The 17,669-nt window shown below is 39.6% G+C and overlaps 2 protein-coding genes across 2 annotated transcripts; both read left to right on the top strand.

Annotated features, from left to right (window-relative positions):
- Positions 1-3,747: 3,747 nt before the first annotated feature.
- LOC140938280 (carbohydrate sulfotransferase 11-like) lies at positions 3,748-6,758 on the top strand. Its single transcript, XM_073387784.1, has 3 exons — positions 3,748-3,835; positions 5,135-5,202; positions 5,844-6,758. Exons 1-3 carry the CDS (start codon positions 3,748-3,750, stop codon positions 6,669-6,671), a joined length of 984 nt encoding a protein of 327 aa, XP_073243885.1. The 3' UTR covers positions 6,672-6,758.
- A 2,904-nt stretch (positions 6,759-9,662) lies between these two features.
- Positions 9,663-15,311, top strand: LOC140938279 (carbohydrate sulfotransferase 11-like). Its single transcript, XM_073387783.1, has 3 exons — positions 9,663-9,957; positions 12,969-13,120; positions 13,745-15,311. The coding sequence occupies exons 1-3, from the start codon at positions 9,663-9,665 to the stop codon at positions 14,570-14,572; spliced, it is 1,275 nt and encodes a 424-aa protein (XP_073243884.1). The 3' UTR covers positions 14,573-15,311.
- Positions 15,312-17,669: the final 2,358 nt, after the last annotated feature.

The raw sequence follows: 17,669 nt of genomic DNA, 5'->3' as shown, positions 1-17,669 counted from the left end.
TAGAGTAGGAAATTATGTATGGGTGAAGACCAAGGTCGTGGTGGCGTGACGAAGGAAGCGTAGTAGTCTCCTCTGCCCTTACCACCTTAGCCTGCGTGGCCGGTACCCCTTCCTGGCACATCTTACTTCTAAGAAAACAGCTTAAGCGAATTCAAGTGTTTACTCAGAACCCCGAGATTTATTCGTATAGTGATTGGAGGCAGCGTAGTAGAGAAGAGATGTGTTACGTCACGTTACCAAGGGAGCCAAATTTCTGGATAAAAACGGTTTAAGCAACGACGACAGCGACGGCAACGAAAGCGGCAAAAAAGCGATGGTTTATATGAGCAAAACCATTCTTTATCAGAGGAAATTAACGCGAATTTCATAAATTCCCATTAATTTTAGTCGCGTTAATTTCCGTAAACGTCAATTTCGGCGACGTTAATTAAGTGTAACGTTGATTTCGCGACCTTAATTTCCATATTTTTTGACCCCAAAGTTTCCAAACACTTCTGACGTTCTCGAGACCTAAGAAAAGAGTACTTTAACACGGTGAAGATCCGCCAGCAACAGTAAAACTGTGAAGAACTTGAAGTGGCCAGATTTCTTCGCTTAACGTTTAAGGAAAGAACCACGAACAAAGTTTTCGTTTCGCATTTTACGTTTAATCTTCGTTGCTGTTGTCTCAGCATGTTTTGTTTCTTTGTGCACGTCGAGTTGATTTCCTTCATTTTGAAATGTTACCCTCTCTTTCGCGAGTTAATTTCATTTATTCAAAAGTCGTTTTTTACTAAATTCCCGTTAATTTAAGTGGCGTTAATTTCTAATACCTTAATTTCATGGAGTGCTAATTTCCTCTAATAGGGTAACTTTGCACGTGCATCACGCGTATTGTACAATTCTTAGCTGTCATTGCTCGACGGTGACATGAAACGTTCTAATCAGTTGATGGAGCAGGTGAACACAACACAAAAATGTTCCTTTTGTTTCTTAACTCAGATATGGTTCTTTTCGATTCAACCCCAGAAAATTTCGCCAACACTTGGCAAATTAAATGAAATTGAATAAGATCAGTGAAGTTTGAAAAAGTGCGAATTCACGTTTTTGGTTTGTTGTCATCCATTTCTTGTTGTCGCCGTGTCACGGGTGTATCCTTTGCACTGGCGCGATCTCGTGCACAGGGCCTACCCTAGAGCTCCCCAGAGAGCTTGCTCGCAGGCTAGATACGTACATCCCATCTGGGAAATCGTTAGATGATGATGATGATGATTTTGATGATGATGATACGTTTATTTGTCAATCTGTAATAGTGGTTAAGAGCCACTAAGTGGGGACACTAAAATAACTTTAAAAGAATAAATAAATTACTTACTTACTTACTTAATTAATGAAAAAAACAGATTGTTAATGGAATGGAAGCTTCTTTCACGCTATCAGGAACAGAGCTCAATGATCTGGGCATGGTGAACTCAAAGGTAGGCGCCACCACTTCATCTCTGGTTCTTGCCGATCTCTTTGCTAAGATCTGGAATCTTTTAGGGATTCCTATAGACTGTAGTATTCGCCTAATACACAAGATTCCGAAGAAGGGGGCCTCAGCAATTGTAACAACTGTGGCGAGGCATAACACCTCTCTCTATTTCAGCTCATTTCCAGCAAGGTATTCTGCAGAACATTTCTCAAAATGATTGATGGTGCCATAGATCCAAAGTTGAGACCCGAACAGACTAGATTTCGTAAAAGGCCGAGGCTGGATGGTTCGAGATTTTCCTCTCCAAAACATCACTGAACAGTGCATTGAATGGACTGTTCCATTGTTTACCAACTTCATGTCTTTGAGAAAGCATTCGACAGTGTGGAAGATCTTAAGGGCATACGGACTACCACCTTAGATTGTTACCATTAGAAGGAAATTTTATGAACTTTTCGAATGCAGCTGTGTTATCTTAGAGAATTCTGTATCAGGGTCATTTCCCATCAAGTCTGGAGTACAACAGAGTTTTATTCTCTCTCCAATCTTGTTTCTAGTAGCCATAGACTGGGCGAAACAACCTCAGACCGTCTCCGTGGAATCCAGTGGACCTTGGTCTCACATTCAGAAGAACATGACTCTGCCGATGATCTGGCAGACATGTCAGCCACTCAGCCATCTCAGGCAAAAATGCTACCGACAAAACATTTTTGCAAAGCAAACCGGTCTGCTCATTATCGTTAGAAAGACCCAGGTGATTTACTGATGTCAATACCCCAACAGCACTCCCAATCACCATCAGTGGAAAGGAACTAGCTGGATTGCATTGACCATTTCAGTTATCTTGAAAGCCTTATTAGTAGTCACAATGGTGCCCATAAAGACACAAAGGCTCGCCTTATTAAAGCCAGAGGTGCTTTCAGACGATTCCGCAACATCTGGAATTCTAAGATCAGGCTTTAAAGCAGCATTGGTAAGGCTGTTCTTTTGAAAGTGCTGGAGAGTAAAGAAAGGCGATATGAGAAAGAGCTACCTCAGTAAGATTTGCGATAACTACTGAACCAACAAGATCACTGATAAGGAACGGCATAAGAACTCGGACAGTATTAAATCAAGAACCACAGACTGCAATGGCTTGGTCATGTCCTAGGGATACCCAGTGACAGGATACCCAAAGTTGCCTTGAGATTTACTCCAACTGCGGAGAGGAACAGTGATGATTGAGCTGGATTTGGGCGCGTGCGTTCGAGGAGGTCGAAGGTTCGAAATACGAGAAGTTGCCAAAAAGTTGCCGAGCAACTTGTGGAAAGCCCTGTAAGCGGCCCCTCAATTAAGTGTCAATAATGTTAATGTACTCCGAGTGTAAGGTCCCTTCCACACGAAACCTGATATTTTGAAACCACGCATACATATAATTTTTTTACAAGATTGCTTTGTAGTGAGTTAAAGTTTATTGTTTCAAGTAAACACGTGCAGTTAGGCTAGTTAAGGAAGCTCCGCTTTTGGGCTTCGATCTCAAATATTTACAGACAATTTGAAAAAACTTTGAATGGGCTCCTTGCTAAACAGAGATATTAGGGCCATTTATGCGAGGAAAAATAAGACGCGTCTTACATAACACACGTCTTAAATAAGTCGCGAACTGCACCATTCATACGAGCATCTCTTATCGAAGACAAGAACAGCTCGTATAAATGGTTCGCGTCTTATTTCTGTTCTTGACTCGTTTTTATGTGAATGTTGCCCGTAGCAACGGCAATCCAACGTGGCGCGCCAAAAATTTACGCATGCGTACTATGCGTTCGCGTCTTATGTAAGACGTGAAGGTCATTTACGCGACGCTTTTCTCGTCTTAGCTAAGACGCGTCTTATCTAAGAACAGGTGTTAAGGGCTGTTCTAAAATAAGACGCGTCTTAGTTAAGCCGCGTCTTATTTTAGACGAAATGTGCCGTTTATACGGAAAGTTCGCGTCTTATTTAAGACTCGTCATATGTAAGACGCGTCTTATTTTTCCTCGTATAAATGGCCCTAATAACGTACGCGTGGTACTGTGTTACTGGCAAATAGGAGGTTTTGAATAAGCTTTGTTTCCAAATAAACACCGCCTCCAAACAAAGCGCGGCAAGAAGAAAAGTAAAAGAGTAAATATCGTAAGGCACGTGATCAGAGTTAGTACTGCGCATGTGTGAAGGTAAAGAGAAATACCTTACAAACGATAAAGCAAAGCTGAGCAACAAACAAATGATCAACTGTTGAATATAAACCGACAAAGTATCTTATTTTCATTTCTTTAATGGCTGTTCCACTTCGGAGAAATTTGTTTGTATCTCTGATCATTTTACTGATTCTGCTGACCATGTACATGGTTGCTCTGTACCGAGGTAAGCTACCATTTAACCTTTTTCAAATTTCAATCCTTGTATATATCTTGACCGATAAAGGACACTTTTGTTCGTTATTTGTTTGTTGGCGAACTAACTAACTTAAAAAATAGAAAAATGGTGCTTTCACTCCGCGCACTTTCCTTTCGTCAGATAAGTATGCGGCATGAATTACGTGTATCAAAAGTGCTGCCATAGTTCACTACACTGCACGAAAATTGGATTTACACCAAATTTACTCAGGGCAAATTTGGTGCAAAAAAGTGTAAACTATGGTTAAATAAAGGGCAAAGATCATAAATACCGCATTTGCCCTAAAATTTACACCCTCATATAAACTGGCAAGCAAATGCGGTATTTACCATCTTTGCTTTTCATTTCCCCCTAGCTTGGCCTTTTTTTGCACCATATTTACACTGAGTAAATTTGTGTAAATCCAATTTTTCATGCAGTACTACATAACTGAATCCTTCCTGCGTTTTTTTTTCTAATTAATGTTCAGTTGAACCCTTCTTTAACCATTTGGAACGCTCAACTGGACGAAGAAATATGTCAAACGTAACGCATGTAACCTGCTCCTCTGCAATACGTTTCTATCAAAATTTCCTCACAAAGAAAAATAATCAGAGTTTCTAGCGATGAAATGACTGTCTATTGGAGACTCCCGCCGTTATGTTTGTTACTTCTTTTTGACCTTAAGGTTTTCCAAAAGATCTAGAGTCAGTATCCAAGTTTTTATTTTTATTTTTTTGTTTTACTGAAAGCCTTGGGTAATGAAAGTTTGAAGCTCAAAAATTAAAAGGTCTCGTTAAATAAATATGTTTTGAATTTTTTCTCCTTTAAATGTGTTAAAACCTTTACTTAAATGGTTACGACTGAAGGTGAATCAATCACTCTTGGTTTTACACATGATATAATGCTGCGATTATTTGTATAAGCAATATTCCTTTGTTAGATATTATTAACAGAAAGGTTTTAATCACATATTCATTAGGCAACTGATATATATGGCATTTTATGGCTAATTAACGTCAGAGATGTTTCCTACAGAAGTTGTCCTTGGCAATTCCTTGTCAAGACTGAAAACTTGGCAGGGTTGATATTTGCCAGTGGTAATGACTCAACAAGGACTCTTGTCGAGGAAACGCCAAGGGAAGGCCAAGGATTTGTCGGCGCGGGCAATAATGATAACTATTGGTCAAGAAAAATTGCAGTTAAAGAGAGACTTTATTTTAACTGGATGGTAATTTTTATTTTTCATCGTTGTTGTCCCTGTAACTTACATTACTTCCTCTATAGAAGTTGAAGTGGTCAGGTTCCTGCCCGAAGTAGATAAAACAGTAGGCATTGCTAAAAAAGAACTCAAGGTAGGTTAAATCACGTCGTGTTATTACAGGTGTTAATAGTATAGGAGAATGACTTTTATCTAGCCAGCGTAGCAAAGGCGTTTCTGTGCGGTTTCGCGCGGCCAAAACCGAAAATTCCGTAACGGAAACGCTTGCTACGCAGGCAAATATTTATCTGTCACGATTTTGTCCTCTCTAACAATCGTTTTGTTTGCGAGATCGTTTAATGTCTTTTAAATGGACTCGTGTCAAAAATGTCTCAACTATGTAAAGAATTAAGAGATGGGAAAGGTAGTACGGACCTGCCAGGGACGTAGGTAGAAGATTACGTTTCTGGGAAACTGCCCACCTACCCCTCCCCTAAACCAACATTAACACTTACTTCTCACTTAGGGCAAAATGCTGGCTTAGGGGAGGGGTAGGTCGGCAGTTTCTCAGAAACGTAAAATGTTTTGCTTGTTTCACGTCCTTTTTAGCCTGTTTGTGTAAAAAATGCACTTTATTTGAGTGCCAATGTTGCATTTAAAGTACTAATTAGGGACACTATTTGCCGCCAGTTTACACGGTTTAAGCACCCCTACCGACTAAGCTAATCCTGAATGTCCTGATTTCTAATCGAACCTTTTGGCTAAAGTTCTCACGTTAGTCAATCCACTTTTCAGATAGAGAAGGATGATCACCTTTTGGAGCGGATTAAACAGAGACAAACTCAGCGACAGCAGCGACTCAGAGACTACTGTGAGAAGCACGCTTCAAGCAGAAATCGAAGCGATCAATACAATCATCCTATAATTGTTAACGATGAGTACAAAGTAATCTTCTGCTATATTCCCAAGGTGGCCTGCAGTCAATGGAAACGTGTCTTTCTTGCTCTTGATAACCGCATCGATGTGGATGATGTGCATAATGACAAAAATTATAAATCTCTCTTTAATGATTATTCGGACGAGGATATTAAAGTGAGGCTAAAATCTTACTTTAAGTTTGTATTTGTTCGCGAACCACTCGAGAGGCTTTTGTCAGCCTACAATAACAAGTTTGTAAACAACCAATGGCCTTGGACGAGGATTCAAAGTTATCAAACGAAAATTTTGGAAAGATACAAACAAGATGAACTTAGCTCCAATAGTTCTGACCAGGATCTTACCTTTAAGAAGTTCATTTATTATGTGAGTGATGTTGGGTTTGATAGAGATGCACACTGGCGATCGTACGGCCCACTTTGTCACCCGTGTGATATAGAGTACGATTTCATCGGTCATTTTGAGGACATGCCAGAAGAAGCACCTTATATCCTACGGCAAACAGGAATGGATCGGGCGGTGACCTTTCCTCCGTTTCTTACCCACAATACTACAAGTCAACTTCTTAAAAGCTATGCCCCGATTCCGAAGGAGAAGATCGCTCAGCTGGGTAAGGCCTTTGAAGAAGACTTTGAAATGTTTAATTACGATTTCCCAGGGCCTCTATCCGATCTCATGCACGATTAAAAAGCCAGTATCTATAGCAAATACATATCTACGAGGAAAGTAATTCCGATTTTTTTTTCTTTCTTGCGCCCATGTTACTTACGAGTGTCTGCTACGCTAAGCTCAGTCTCCAGCCGTGGGTGTTTCGATGCACCCGCGGTACTCCCCACCAGGCTGGAGACTGGGACTCCTGCTATGTAGCCTACCTGAAATTGACTCGCTCGTGCATGGGGCCTTTTGACATACTAAGTGATATGGGAATAAGAGAAAACATTTAATGAAGTAGACAGATACAGTAAATAGTTTATCTAGCGGTAAATAGGATAAAACTTTAGAAATGGCAACAAATAATTTTGCTTAAACTCTACAATGTAATCTAGAAAAAAATCACCTAATAAAATCGTCTGATATACATGACGGTAAAAACCACTATTCTTTTTGGTTCGTTTGTTTTGGCGACGGTTAACGTGACATCTTCGGTTATTTCTTAGATTATCGAAGATTAAGACAATTAGTAACACAACATTTGTTTGGCTCTGGTAAAAATAAGTATGATCCGCGATTCAGGGGATTATTGATGTATGTCCTGAAACATTTCGACCCTTTAAACCTCTCTCCGATCAAACAGTGTCTCTAAACTAGAGAGTCCTAGTACCTCCCGACAGGTGACATGCGGCGAGACAATTCTCATAGCGGGCTTCTGCAAGCCCTCCAGTAGAAAAGTATGAAACGGCAAACTGATTCTAACGGCAAGGCGATCAAGAAGTAAACAAATGAATAAAACAAAAACTATATATTTAAACCTATTTAAGTTTAATTGTACTGATCCATGTCTACAACTGGGAGATCCGGCACCACTCATTGGCTTGTTACTGTGAACTTGCTGATATTTTATATATTTTAGCCCTCCAGTAGCCTGGGACCAGGCTCTGTAGTGGGGAAAAAAGCCCAAAAACAGGGTGAGGGGAAAGCTATGTGCATTTCCTCTATAAACAAATCTCTACTTTTTAGCGAATGCTTTCTAGAAAGACAGACTAGGTAGAGTAGGAAATTATGTATGGGCGAAGACCAACGTCGTGGTGGCGTGACGGGGGAAGCGTAGTAGTCTCCTCTGCCCTTACCACCTTAGCCTGCATGGCAGGTACCCCTTCCTGGCACATCTTACTTCTAAGAAAACAGCTTAAGAGAATTCAAGTGTCTTCTCAGAACCCCGAGATTTATTCGTATAGTGATTGGAGGCAGCGTAGTAGAGAAGAGATGTGTTACGTCACGTTACCAAGGGAGCCAAATTTCTGGATAAAAACGGTTTAAGCAACGACGACGGCGACGGGAACGAAAGCGGCAAAAAAGCAATGGTTTATATGAGCAAAACCATTCTTTATCAGAGGAAATTAACGCGAATTTCATAAATTCCCATTAATTTTAGTCGCGTTAATTTCCGTAAACGTCAATTTCCGCGACGTTAATTAAGTGTAGCGTTAATTTCCATATTTTTTGACCCCAAATTCTCAATACACTTCTGACGTTCTCGAAACCTAAGAAAGAGGAGTACTTTATCAGGGTGAAGATCCGCCAGCAACAGTAAGACTGTGAAGAACTTGAAGTGGCCAGATTTCTTCGCTTAACGTTTAAGGAAAGAACCACGAACAAAGTTTCCGTTTTAATCTTCGTTGCTGTTGTCTCAGGAAGTTTTGTTTCTTTGTGCACGTCGAGTTAATTTCCTTCATTTTGAAATGTTACCTTCTCTTTCGCGAGTTAATTTCATTTATTCAAAAGTCGTTTTCTACTAAATTCGCGTTAATTTAAGTGGCGTTAATTTGTAATACCTTAATGTCATGTAGTGTTGATTTCCTCTGACAGGGTAACTTTGCACGTGGATCACGCGTATTGTACAATTCTTAGCTGTCATTGCTCGACGGTGACATGAAACGTTTTAATCATTTTATGGAGTAGGTGAACACAACACAAAAATTTTCCTTTTGTTTCTTAACTCAGATATGGTTCTTTTCGATTCAACCCCAGAAAATGTCGCCAACACTTGGCAAATTAAATGAAGTTGAATAAGATCAATGAAGTTTGAAAAAGTGCAAATGCACGTTTTTGGTTGGTGGTCATCCAGATTTTGCTACCATGGCAACGTGACGTAACGGCTTCTCCTTTTCTACTGGGGAGTCTTCACGTTTAACATGAGTATAAATCTACACGTAGCGACGTTTTCTTGTTGTCGCCGTGTCACGGGTGTATCCTTTGTTTGGGCGCAATCTGGAGCACAGGGCCTACCCAAGAGCTCCCCAGAGAGCTTGCTCGCAGGCTAGATACGTACATCCCATGTGGGAAATCGTTAGATGATGATGATGATGATGATGATGATGATACCTTTATTTGCCAATCTGTAATAGTGGTTAAGAGCCACTCAGTGGGGACACTAAAATAACTTTAAAAGAATAAATAAATAAATTACTTACTTACTTAATTAATTAATTAATTAATTAAAAAAACAGATTGTTAATGGAATGGAAGCTTCTTTTACGCTATCAGGAACAGAGCTCCATAATCTGAGCATAGTGAAGTCAAAGGTAGGCTACACCACTGCATCCTTGGTTCTTGCCGATCTCTTTTAGGGATTCCTATAGATTGTAGTATTCGCCTAATACACAAGATTCCGAAGAAGAGGGCCTCAACAATTGTAACAGCTGTGGCGAGGCATAGCACCTCTCTCCATTTCAGCTCATTCCCAGCAAGGTATTCTGCAGAACATTTCTCAAAATGATTGATAGTGCCATAGATCCAAAGTTGAGACCCGAACAGACTAGATTTCGTAAAGGCCGAGGCTGCATAGTCGGAGATTTTCCTCACCAGAACATCTCTGAACAGTGCATTGAATGGAATGTTCCCTTGTTTACCAACTTCATCGTGTTTGAGAAAGCATTCGACAGTGTGGAAGATCTTAAGGGCATACGGACTACCACCTTAGATTGTTACCATCAGAAGGACATTTTATGAACTCTTCGAATGCAGCTGTGTTATCTTAGAGAATTCTGTGCCAGAGTCATTTCCCATCAAGTCTGGAGTACAACAGAGTTTTATTCTCTCTCCAATCTTGTTTCTAGTAGCCATAGACTGGGTGAAACAACCTCAGACCGTCTCCGTGGAATCGAGTGGACCTTGGTCACACATTTAGAAGAACATGACTCTGCCGATGATCTGGCAGACATGTCAGCCACTCAGCCATCTCAGGCAAAAATGCAACCGACAAAACAATTTTGCAAAGCAAACCGGTCTGCTCATTATCGTTACAAAGACCCAGGTGATTTACTGATGTCAATACCCCTACAGCACTCCCAATCACCATCAGTGGAAAGGAACTACTGAGCTGGATTGCATTGACCATTTTACTTATCTCGAAAGCCTTATTAGTAGTCACAATGGTGCCCATAAAGACACCAAGGCTCGCCTTATTAAAGCCAGAAGTGCTTTCAGACGATTTCGCAACATCTGGAAGTCTAAGATCAGGCTTTAAAGCAGCATTGGTAAGGCTGTTCTTTTGAAAGTGCTGGAGAGTAAAGAAAGGAGATATGAGAAAGAGCTACCTCAGTAAGATTTGCGATAACTACTGAACCAACAAGATCACTGATAAGGAACGGCATAAGAACTGGGACAGTATTAAATCAAGAACCACAGACTGTAATGGCTTGGTCGTGTCCTAAGGATACCCAGTGACAGGATACCCAAAGGTGCCCTGAGATTGGCCCCAGCTACGAAGAGGAACAGTGTGATTGAGCTGGAGTTGGTGCGCGTGCGTTCGAGGAGGTCGAAGGCTCGAAATACGAGAAGTTGCCAAAACGTTGCCGAGCAACTTTTGGAAAGCCCTGTAAGCGGCCCCTCAATTAAGTGTCAATTATGTTAATGTACTCCGAGTGTAAGGTCCCCTCCACACGAAACCTGATATTTTGAAACCACACATACATACACATTTTTTACAAGGTTGCTTTGTTCTGATTTCAAGTTTATTGTTTCAAGTAAATACGTGCAGTTAGGCTAGTTGAAGCTCCGCTGTTGGGCTTCGATCTCAAATATGGTACAGACAATTTGAAATAACTTTGAATGGGCTCCTTGCTAAACAGAGATAATAACGTGCTCGTGGTACTGTGTTACTGGCAAATAAGAGGTTTTGAATAAGCTTTGTTTCCATATAAACGCCGCCCCCAAACAAAGTGCGGCAAGAAGAAAAGTTGAATGAGCTCCGCCGCTTTTTCGAGTAAATATCGTAAGGCACGTGATCAGAGTCAGTACTGCGCATGTGTGAAGGTAAAGAGAAATACCTTACAAACGATAAAGCAAAGCTGAGCAACAAACAAATGATCAGCTGTTGAATATAAACCGACAACGTATCTTATTTTCATTTCTTTAATGGCTGTTCCACTTCGGAGAAAGTTGATTGTATCTCTGATCATTTTACTGATTCTGCTGGCCATGTACAAGGTTGCTCTGTACCGAGGTAAGCTACCATTTTACCTTTTTCAAATTTCAATTCTTGTATATATCTTGACCGATAAAGGACAATGATTTTCCTTATTCGTTTGTTGGCTAACTAACTAACTTCAAAAAAAGAAAAATGGTTCTTTTACTACCCGCACTTTCCTTTCGTCAGATACGTATGTGGCATGAATTACGTGTAACAAAACTGCTGCCACAGTTCACTACCAAACTGAATCCTTCCTGCTTTTTTTCTAATTAATGTTCAGTTGAACGCTTCTTTAACCATTTGGAACACTCGACTGGACCAAGAAATACTTCAAACGTAATGCATGTAACTTGCTGTTCTGCAATTTGTTTCGATCAAAATTTCCTCACAAAGAAAAATAATCGCCATCTCCTGCATTAACTTCAAACTAGCCAGAGTTTCTAGCGATGAAATGACTGTCTATAGCTGTCTATTAGAGACTCCCGCCGTTACATTTGTTACTTCTTTTTTACCTTAAGGTTTTCCAAAATAGTCAGTGTCCAACTTTGTATTTTTTATCTTTTATTTTTTTTTACAGAAAGGCTTGGGTAATGAAAGTTTGAAACTCAGAAATTAAAATGTCTCATTAAATAAATATGTTTTGCATTTTTTCTCCTTTAAATGTGTTAAAACCATTACTTAATGGTTACGACTGAACGTGAATCAATCACCCTTGGCTTAACACATGATATAATGCTGCGATTATTTGGATAAGCAATATTCCTTTATTTGATATTATTAACAGAAAGGTTTTAATCACATATTCATTAGGCAACTGATATATATGGCATTTTATGGCTAATTAACGTCAGAGATGTTTCCTACAGAAGTTGTCCTTGGCAGCTCTCCCTGACGAAAAAACTGGCGCGCTAGCATTTTGACAAGGAGAGCTATCAAGAGTGAACACTTGTCAGGGTTAATATTTACCAGCGGTAATGACTCAACAAGGACTCTTGTCAAGGAAACGCTGAGAGCAGGCCATGGATTTGTGGAAATTTAACGTCCGCTGGCCGATTTCATTATTGGCGCGGGCAATAATGATAACTATTGGTCAAGAAAAATTGTAATTAAAGTGAGGCTTTATTTTAACTCGATAATACTTTTTAGTATTTACTAAAACAGTGGATAGTGTTTTTTGCGCGCTCTGATTGGCTACTCAATCAGTGAATATCCTGCACTATTCACTGATTCACCTCCAGTTCCTCCGAGCGAGCGACGCCAAATTCGCGTAAGTTGCGAGCAAAATGCCTTTCTGGTTTGCTGCCGTAAACAAACAAAGAAATTTCACAACTAATCAATCAAGCTGTTTCCGAAATACACGAAGAAGGTGACGAAGTTCGCATTGGAAGTTTTAACAGGTAAAGCTTTGTCTTTTTGACACGAATTTATCGATAAAACCGGTGAAAAAGTTTTTTGTTTACAAATGCAAATTAAGTTTAAGTCGTGCTTACTTTAGTTAGTTGATTTGTTCATAAATAAGCTTAAAACTAAATTTAATAATCTTTTTTTATAGAATGATTTTAAATACAAAAAGAATTAACAACTCCTTTTGAAGAAATTTCCCCGCAAGAGCTAAACAAATGCCTTCTAAAGTTTTAATTGTCGGCAAGAAAAATCGACGGCCGCGGCCCTCTGGTCATTACGCGCCAAAATTGTAATCGTTGGCAACAGTATTTGAGTTAAAAATCGTCATTTTTGTGCTCAATTATCTCACTGTTTTAGTATATACTAAATAAATAACAATTATTCATCTCAGTGTCGGTGACTAGTCGTGGATATTTACTTCACTGCTTCGCAGTTCGGTAAATATCCAGGAGTAGCCACCTCCACTTCGGTGAATAATTGTTATTTATTTTTCATCTTTGGTTTCCCTGTAACTGACATTACTTCCTCCATAGATGTTGAAGTTGTCAGGTTCTTGCCCGAAGTAGATAAAACAGCAGGCATTGCTAAAAAAGAACTCAAGGTAGGTTAAATCACGTCGTGTTATTACAGATGTTAATAGTATAGGAGAATGACGTTTATCTAGCCAGCATAGCAAAGGCGTTTCTGTGCGGTTTCGCGCGGCCAAAACCGAAAATCCGTAACGGAAACGCTTGCTACGCAGGCAAATATTTATCTGTCTCGATTTTATCCTCTCTAACAATCGTTTTGTTTGCGAGATTGTTTAATGTCTTTTAAATGGACTCATGTCGACAAATTCTCAACTATACTAAAGAATTAAGAGATGGGAAAGGTACTACGGACCGGCTGGAGTTGTAGGTAGAAGACTTTGTGGATCATTTTACGTTTCTGGGAAACTGCCCACCTACCCCTCCCCTAAGCCAACATTAACACTTACTTCCTACTTAGGGCAAAGTGCTGGCTTAGGGGAGGGGTAGGTGGGCAGTTTCCCAGAAACGTAAAATGGTTTGCTTGTTTCATGTCCTGTTTAGCCTGTTTGTGTAAAAAATGCACTTTATTTGAGTGTCGATGTTGTATTTAAAGTACTAATTAGGGACACTACTTGGGTGCCAGTTTACACGGTTTAAGCGGCCCTACCGACTAAGCTTCTGGCTAAAGCTCTCACGTTAGTGAATCCACTTTTCAGATAGAGAAGGATGATCACCTTTTGGAGCGGATTAAACAGAGACAAACTGAGCGACAGCAGCGACTCAGAGACTACTGTGGGAAGCACGCTTCAAGCAGAAATCGAAGCGATCAATACCATCATCCTATAATTGTTAACGATGAGTACAGAGTAATCTTCTGCTATATTCCCAAGGTGGCCTGCAGTCAATGGAAACGTGTCTTTCTTGCTCTTGATAACCGCATCGATGTGGATGTTGTGCATAATGACGAACATTATAAATTTCTCTTATATGATTATTCGGACGAGGATATTAAAGTGAGGCTAAAATCTTACTTTAAGTTTCTATTTGTTCGCGAACCACTCGAGAGGCTTTTGTCAGCCTACAATAACAAGTTTGTAAACAACCAATGGCCTTGGACGAGGATTCAAAGTTTTAAAACGAAAATTTTGGAAAGATACAAACAAGATGAACTTAGCTCCAATAGTTCTGACCAGGATCTTACTTTTAAGAAGTTCATCTATTATGTGAGTGATGTTGGGTTTGATAGAGAAGCACACTGGCGATCGTACGGCACAATTTGTCACCCGTGTGATATAGAGTACGATTTCATCGGTCATTTTGAGGACATGCCAGAAGAAGCACCTTATATCCTACGGCAAACAGGAATGGATCGGGCGGTGACCTTTCCTCCGTTTCATACCCACAATACTACAAGTCAACTTCTTAAAAACTATGCCCCGATTCCGAAGGAGAAGATCGCTCAGCTGGGTAAGGCCTTTGAAGAAGACTTTGAAATGTTTAATTACGATTTCCCAGGGCCTCTATCGGATCTCATGCACGATTAAAAAGCCAGTATCTATAGCAAATACATATCTACGAGGAAAGTAATTCCGTTTTTTAATAAATTAGAGGTCTTGGACGGAATACTGTTAACGGGCAGTTATAACATTGGGCTGAAAGTTAGCCTGCTTAGCAGTGGTTTGAACCTAATGATAAGGGTGAACATTCAATGAAGTAGACCGATACTTTAAATAGTTTATCTAGAGATGAAGCGGATAAACCTTTAAAAATGACTACAAGTAATCTTGCTTAAACGCAATGTAATCTAGAAAAAAAATATCACCTGATAAAATCGTCTAATAAACATTACTGTAAAAAACACTATTCTTTTCAGTCTGTTCGTTTTTGCAACGGTCAACGTGATATCTTCGGCTAAGACAATGACTAACACTACACTACGTCGCGTTAATTTCTAATACTTTATTTTCATGGAGCATTGATTTCCTCTAATAAGGGAACTTTGCAAGCGCATCACGCGTATTGTACAATACTTAGCTGTTATTGCTTGACGGCGACATGAAATGTCCTGATCACGGATCTGTTTTATGGAGTAGGTGAACACAACACAAAAATGTTCCTTTTCTTTCTTAACTCAGATACGATTCTTTTCGATTCAACGCCAGAAAACTGCGCTAACATTTGGCAAATTAAATGAAGTTGAACAAGATCAATGAAGTTTTAAAAAGTGCGAATTCACGTTTTCTGTTTGTTGTCATCCAGATTTTGCTACCATGGTAACGTGACGTAACGCTTCTCTTTTCTACTGGGGGAGTCTTCACGCTTAACATGCAATACAATACAATACAAATTTTACTGTCAACTCCCCATGGGGGCTTTTCAGAGACAAGTGTTAATAGTACAGGTAATCAAAAAAAGAACAAAAAAAGGTATCACAAATTGATTATCAATAAACTATTAAGAAACTATTTACATATAAATTTATGATATCAAAAATTGATTTAAAAGGAAGGCTTTCATTTTACGTTTGAAAATGATAAGAGATTCCCTTAATTTAAAATGGGGTTTTAACGCATTCCACAATGTTACAGTTCTGTAATAAAAAGATCTCTGTCCCGACTTGGTTTTAAAAAGCGGTATATTAAGCTGGGAAGATGATCTGGTCGTCCGACCACTGATATTCCCTCTGGAGATAAAATTTGAACTGAAGTAGTTTGGTACCTGACCTGTCATAGATTTAAAGGCCAAGATGGCGTCTCTTAGATACAGGTGAGACTTAACTGCTATCCATCTCAGGTCTTTCAGGGCTGGAGATACGTGATCAAACTTCCTTGTCCCAGAAACTATGCGAGCAGCGAAATTCTGTACTCCTTGTAGTTTGCGTATATTGCTGGCAGAAGTATTCGACCAGACGGACGAGCAGTAATACAACTTACTTAACACGAGAGAATTAATTATTGTAACAAGGTATGTCTTTTCTAAATATATGTTTAACTGGGCTAATTTTCCCTAGGGCAGACATACAAGATGATGCTGTTTTAATTATGTGGTCGTTGAATGAGAGTTTACTATCAAACACTACATCCAGGTCCTTAACAGAGTCGACGGGTAAAAGTTCTTTACCCAAGAGGGTAAGGCGAAAATCCTGAAGTTTCGATATCATTTGCCGACTTCCATATACAATCAGTTTAGTCTTGTCCGGGTTCAGGAGTAGCCTATTATTAAAACACCAATTACGTAGTTTAATAAGATCATCGTTCATCGCGGCCATAGTCGTTTCACAGTCCTGCACTTGGAATGACATAAGCAATTTAGTGTCATCAACGTAGCAGTCCGTGGAACAGTGTTGTGGGATTAATGGCAAGTCATTGGTGTAAGCCGTGAAGAGCAAAGGACCGAGGATGCTTCCTTGGGGAACACCGTACCTCATTAGCAGGGGTTCGGAAAGAGCAGTATTTATACGCACAGCTTGGTACCTGTTTGACAAGTAGCTCTTGAACCACAGGATGGCAGAGGGTGACAAGCAAATATCTTGTAATTTTTTAAGCAGAATATTAAAAAAAAATTACATGAGTATAAATCTACTCGCAGTGACGTTTTCTTGTTGTCGCCGCCTCACGGGTGTATCCTCTGCATGGGCGCAATCTCTTGCCCAGGGCCCATCCAAGAGCTCCCAAGAGAGAGAGCTTGCTCGCAGGCAAGATGTAGCGTTGCAGTTGTGTTTACTTAACCTTGCAAGACAAATTTTACTACCGTCCCCGACCCACTACAACTGCAAATTTTGCTCGAAGACCAAACTGCAACGGAGATTCTTTTCCAGTCCTATGCCTCGACTACCACGATAGATCGCATAACCTGATTGGCTTGCATATCACATTACATCAGAGGACATGTTCACAAGATAGGACATAACTACAACGTTACAGCTAGATACGTACATCCCATCCGGGAAATCGTTAGATGATGATGATGATAATGATAATGATACCTTTATTTAAGTGTCAATCTGTAATATCGGTGAAGAGCCACTAAGGCAGTACACTAAAAAGAACTTTAAAAGAATGAATAAATAAATTAGTTAATTAAAAAAAGAAAAAACAGAATGTTTTTGGAATGGAAGCTTCTTTCACGTTACAAGGAACAGAGCTCCATACCTTTGGGTCCATATACATGAGCGAGTGCTTTCCAAAGGAGACTGTGTTAAATCTTGGTATAGCGACTTTCCTCTTTGCAGATGCTCCTACTGGGTATCGGTATCTAATACAATACAATATTCTTTATTTAACGAAGGTGACGAAATAACCCAATGAGTTATCTAACTTACGGCCTTCACAACAATACAGAATACACATATAAAAACAATGCTTAATCAGCAATATACGACTACAACAAGAGAAAAAATAGAACTAGACAAATGTATGGTTTAACATAGATATAAGATGATATAAACTAATTACCTTCTAATACAGTTACAATAAATTCTTCAAGCTGAGAAGCGTTTCTAGCAAACTTAAAGAATAAGATAAAGAGTTTATGCCTAAAATTATTTAATCTAGATGAAAAAATAATAGAAGAAGGAGATACACACGCTATTTGCTTAAGATCAGTGTCAAGGCAATTAAAAAGAGTGGCAGCAGGGTAAGC

The sequence above is a fragment of the Porites lutea genome, chromosome 5 (genome assembly GCF_958299795.1).
Source record: "Porites lutea chromosome 5, jaPorLute2.1, whole genome shotgun sequence".
In the NCBI taxonomy this organism is placed as follows: domain Eukaryota; kingdom Metazoa; phylum Cnidaria; class Anthozoa; order Scleractinia; family Poritidae; genus Porites; species Porites lutea.
The sequence above is the reverse complement of the archived record's forward strand: the minus strand, read 5'-3'. Positions and strand labels throughout refer to the sequence as shown.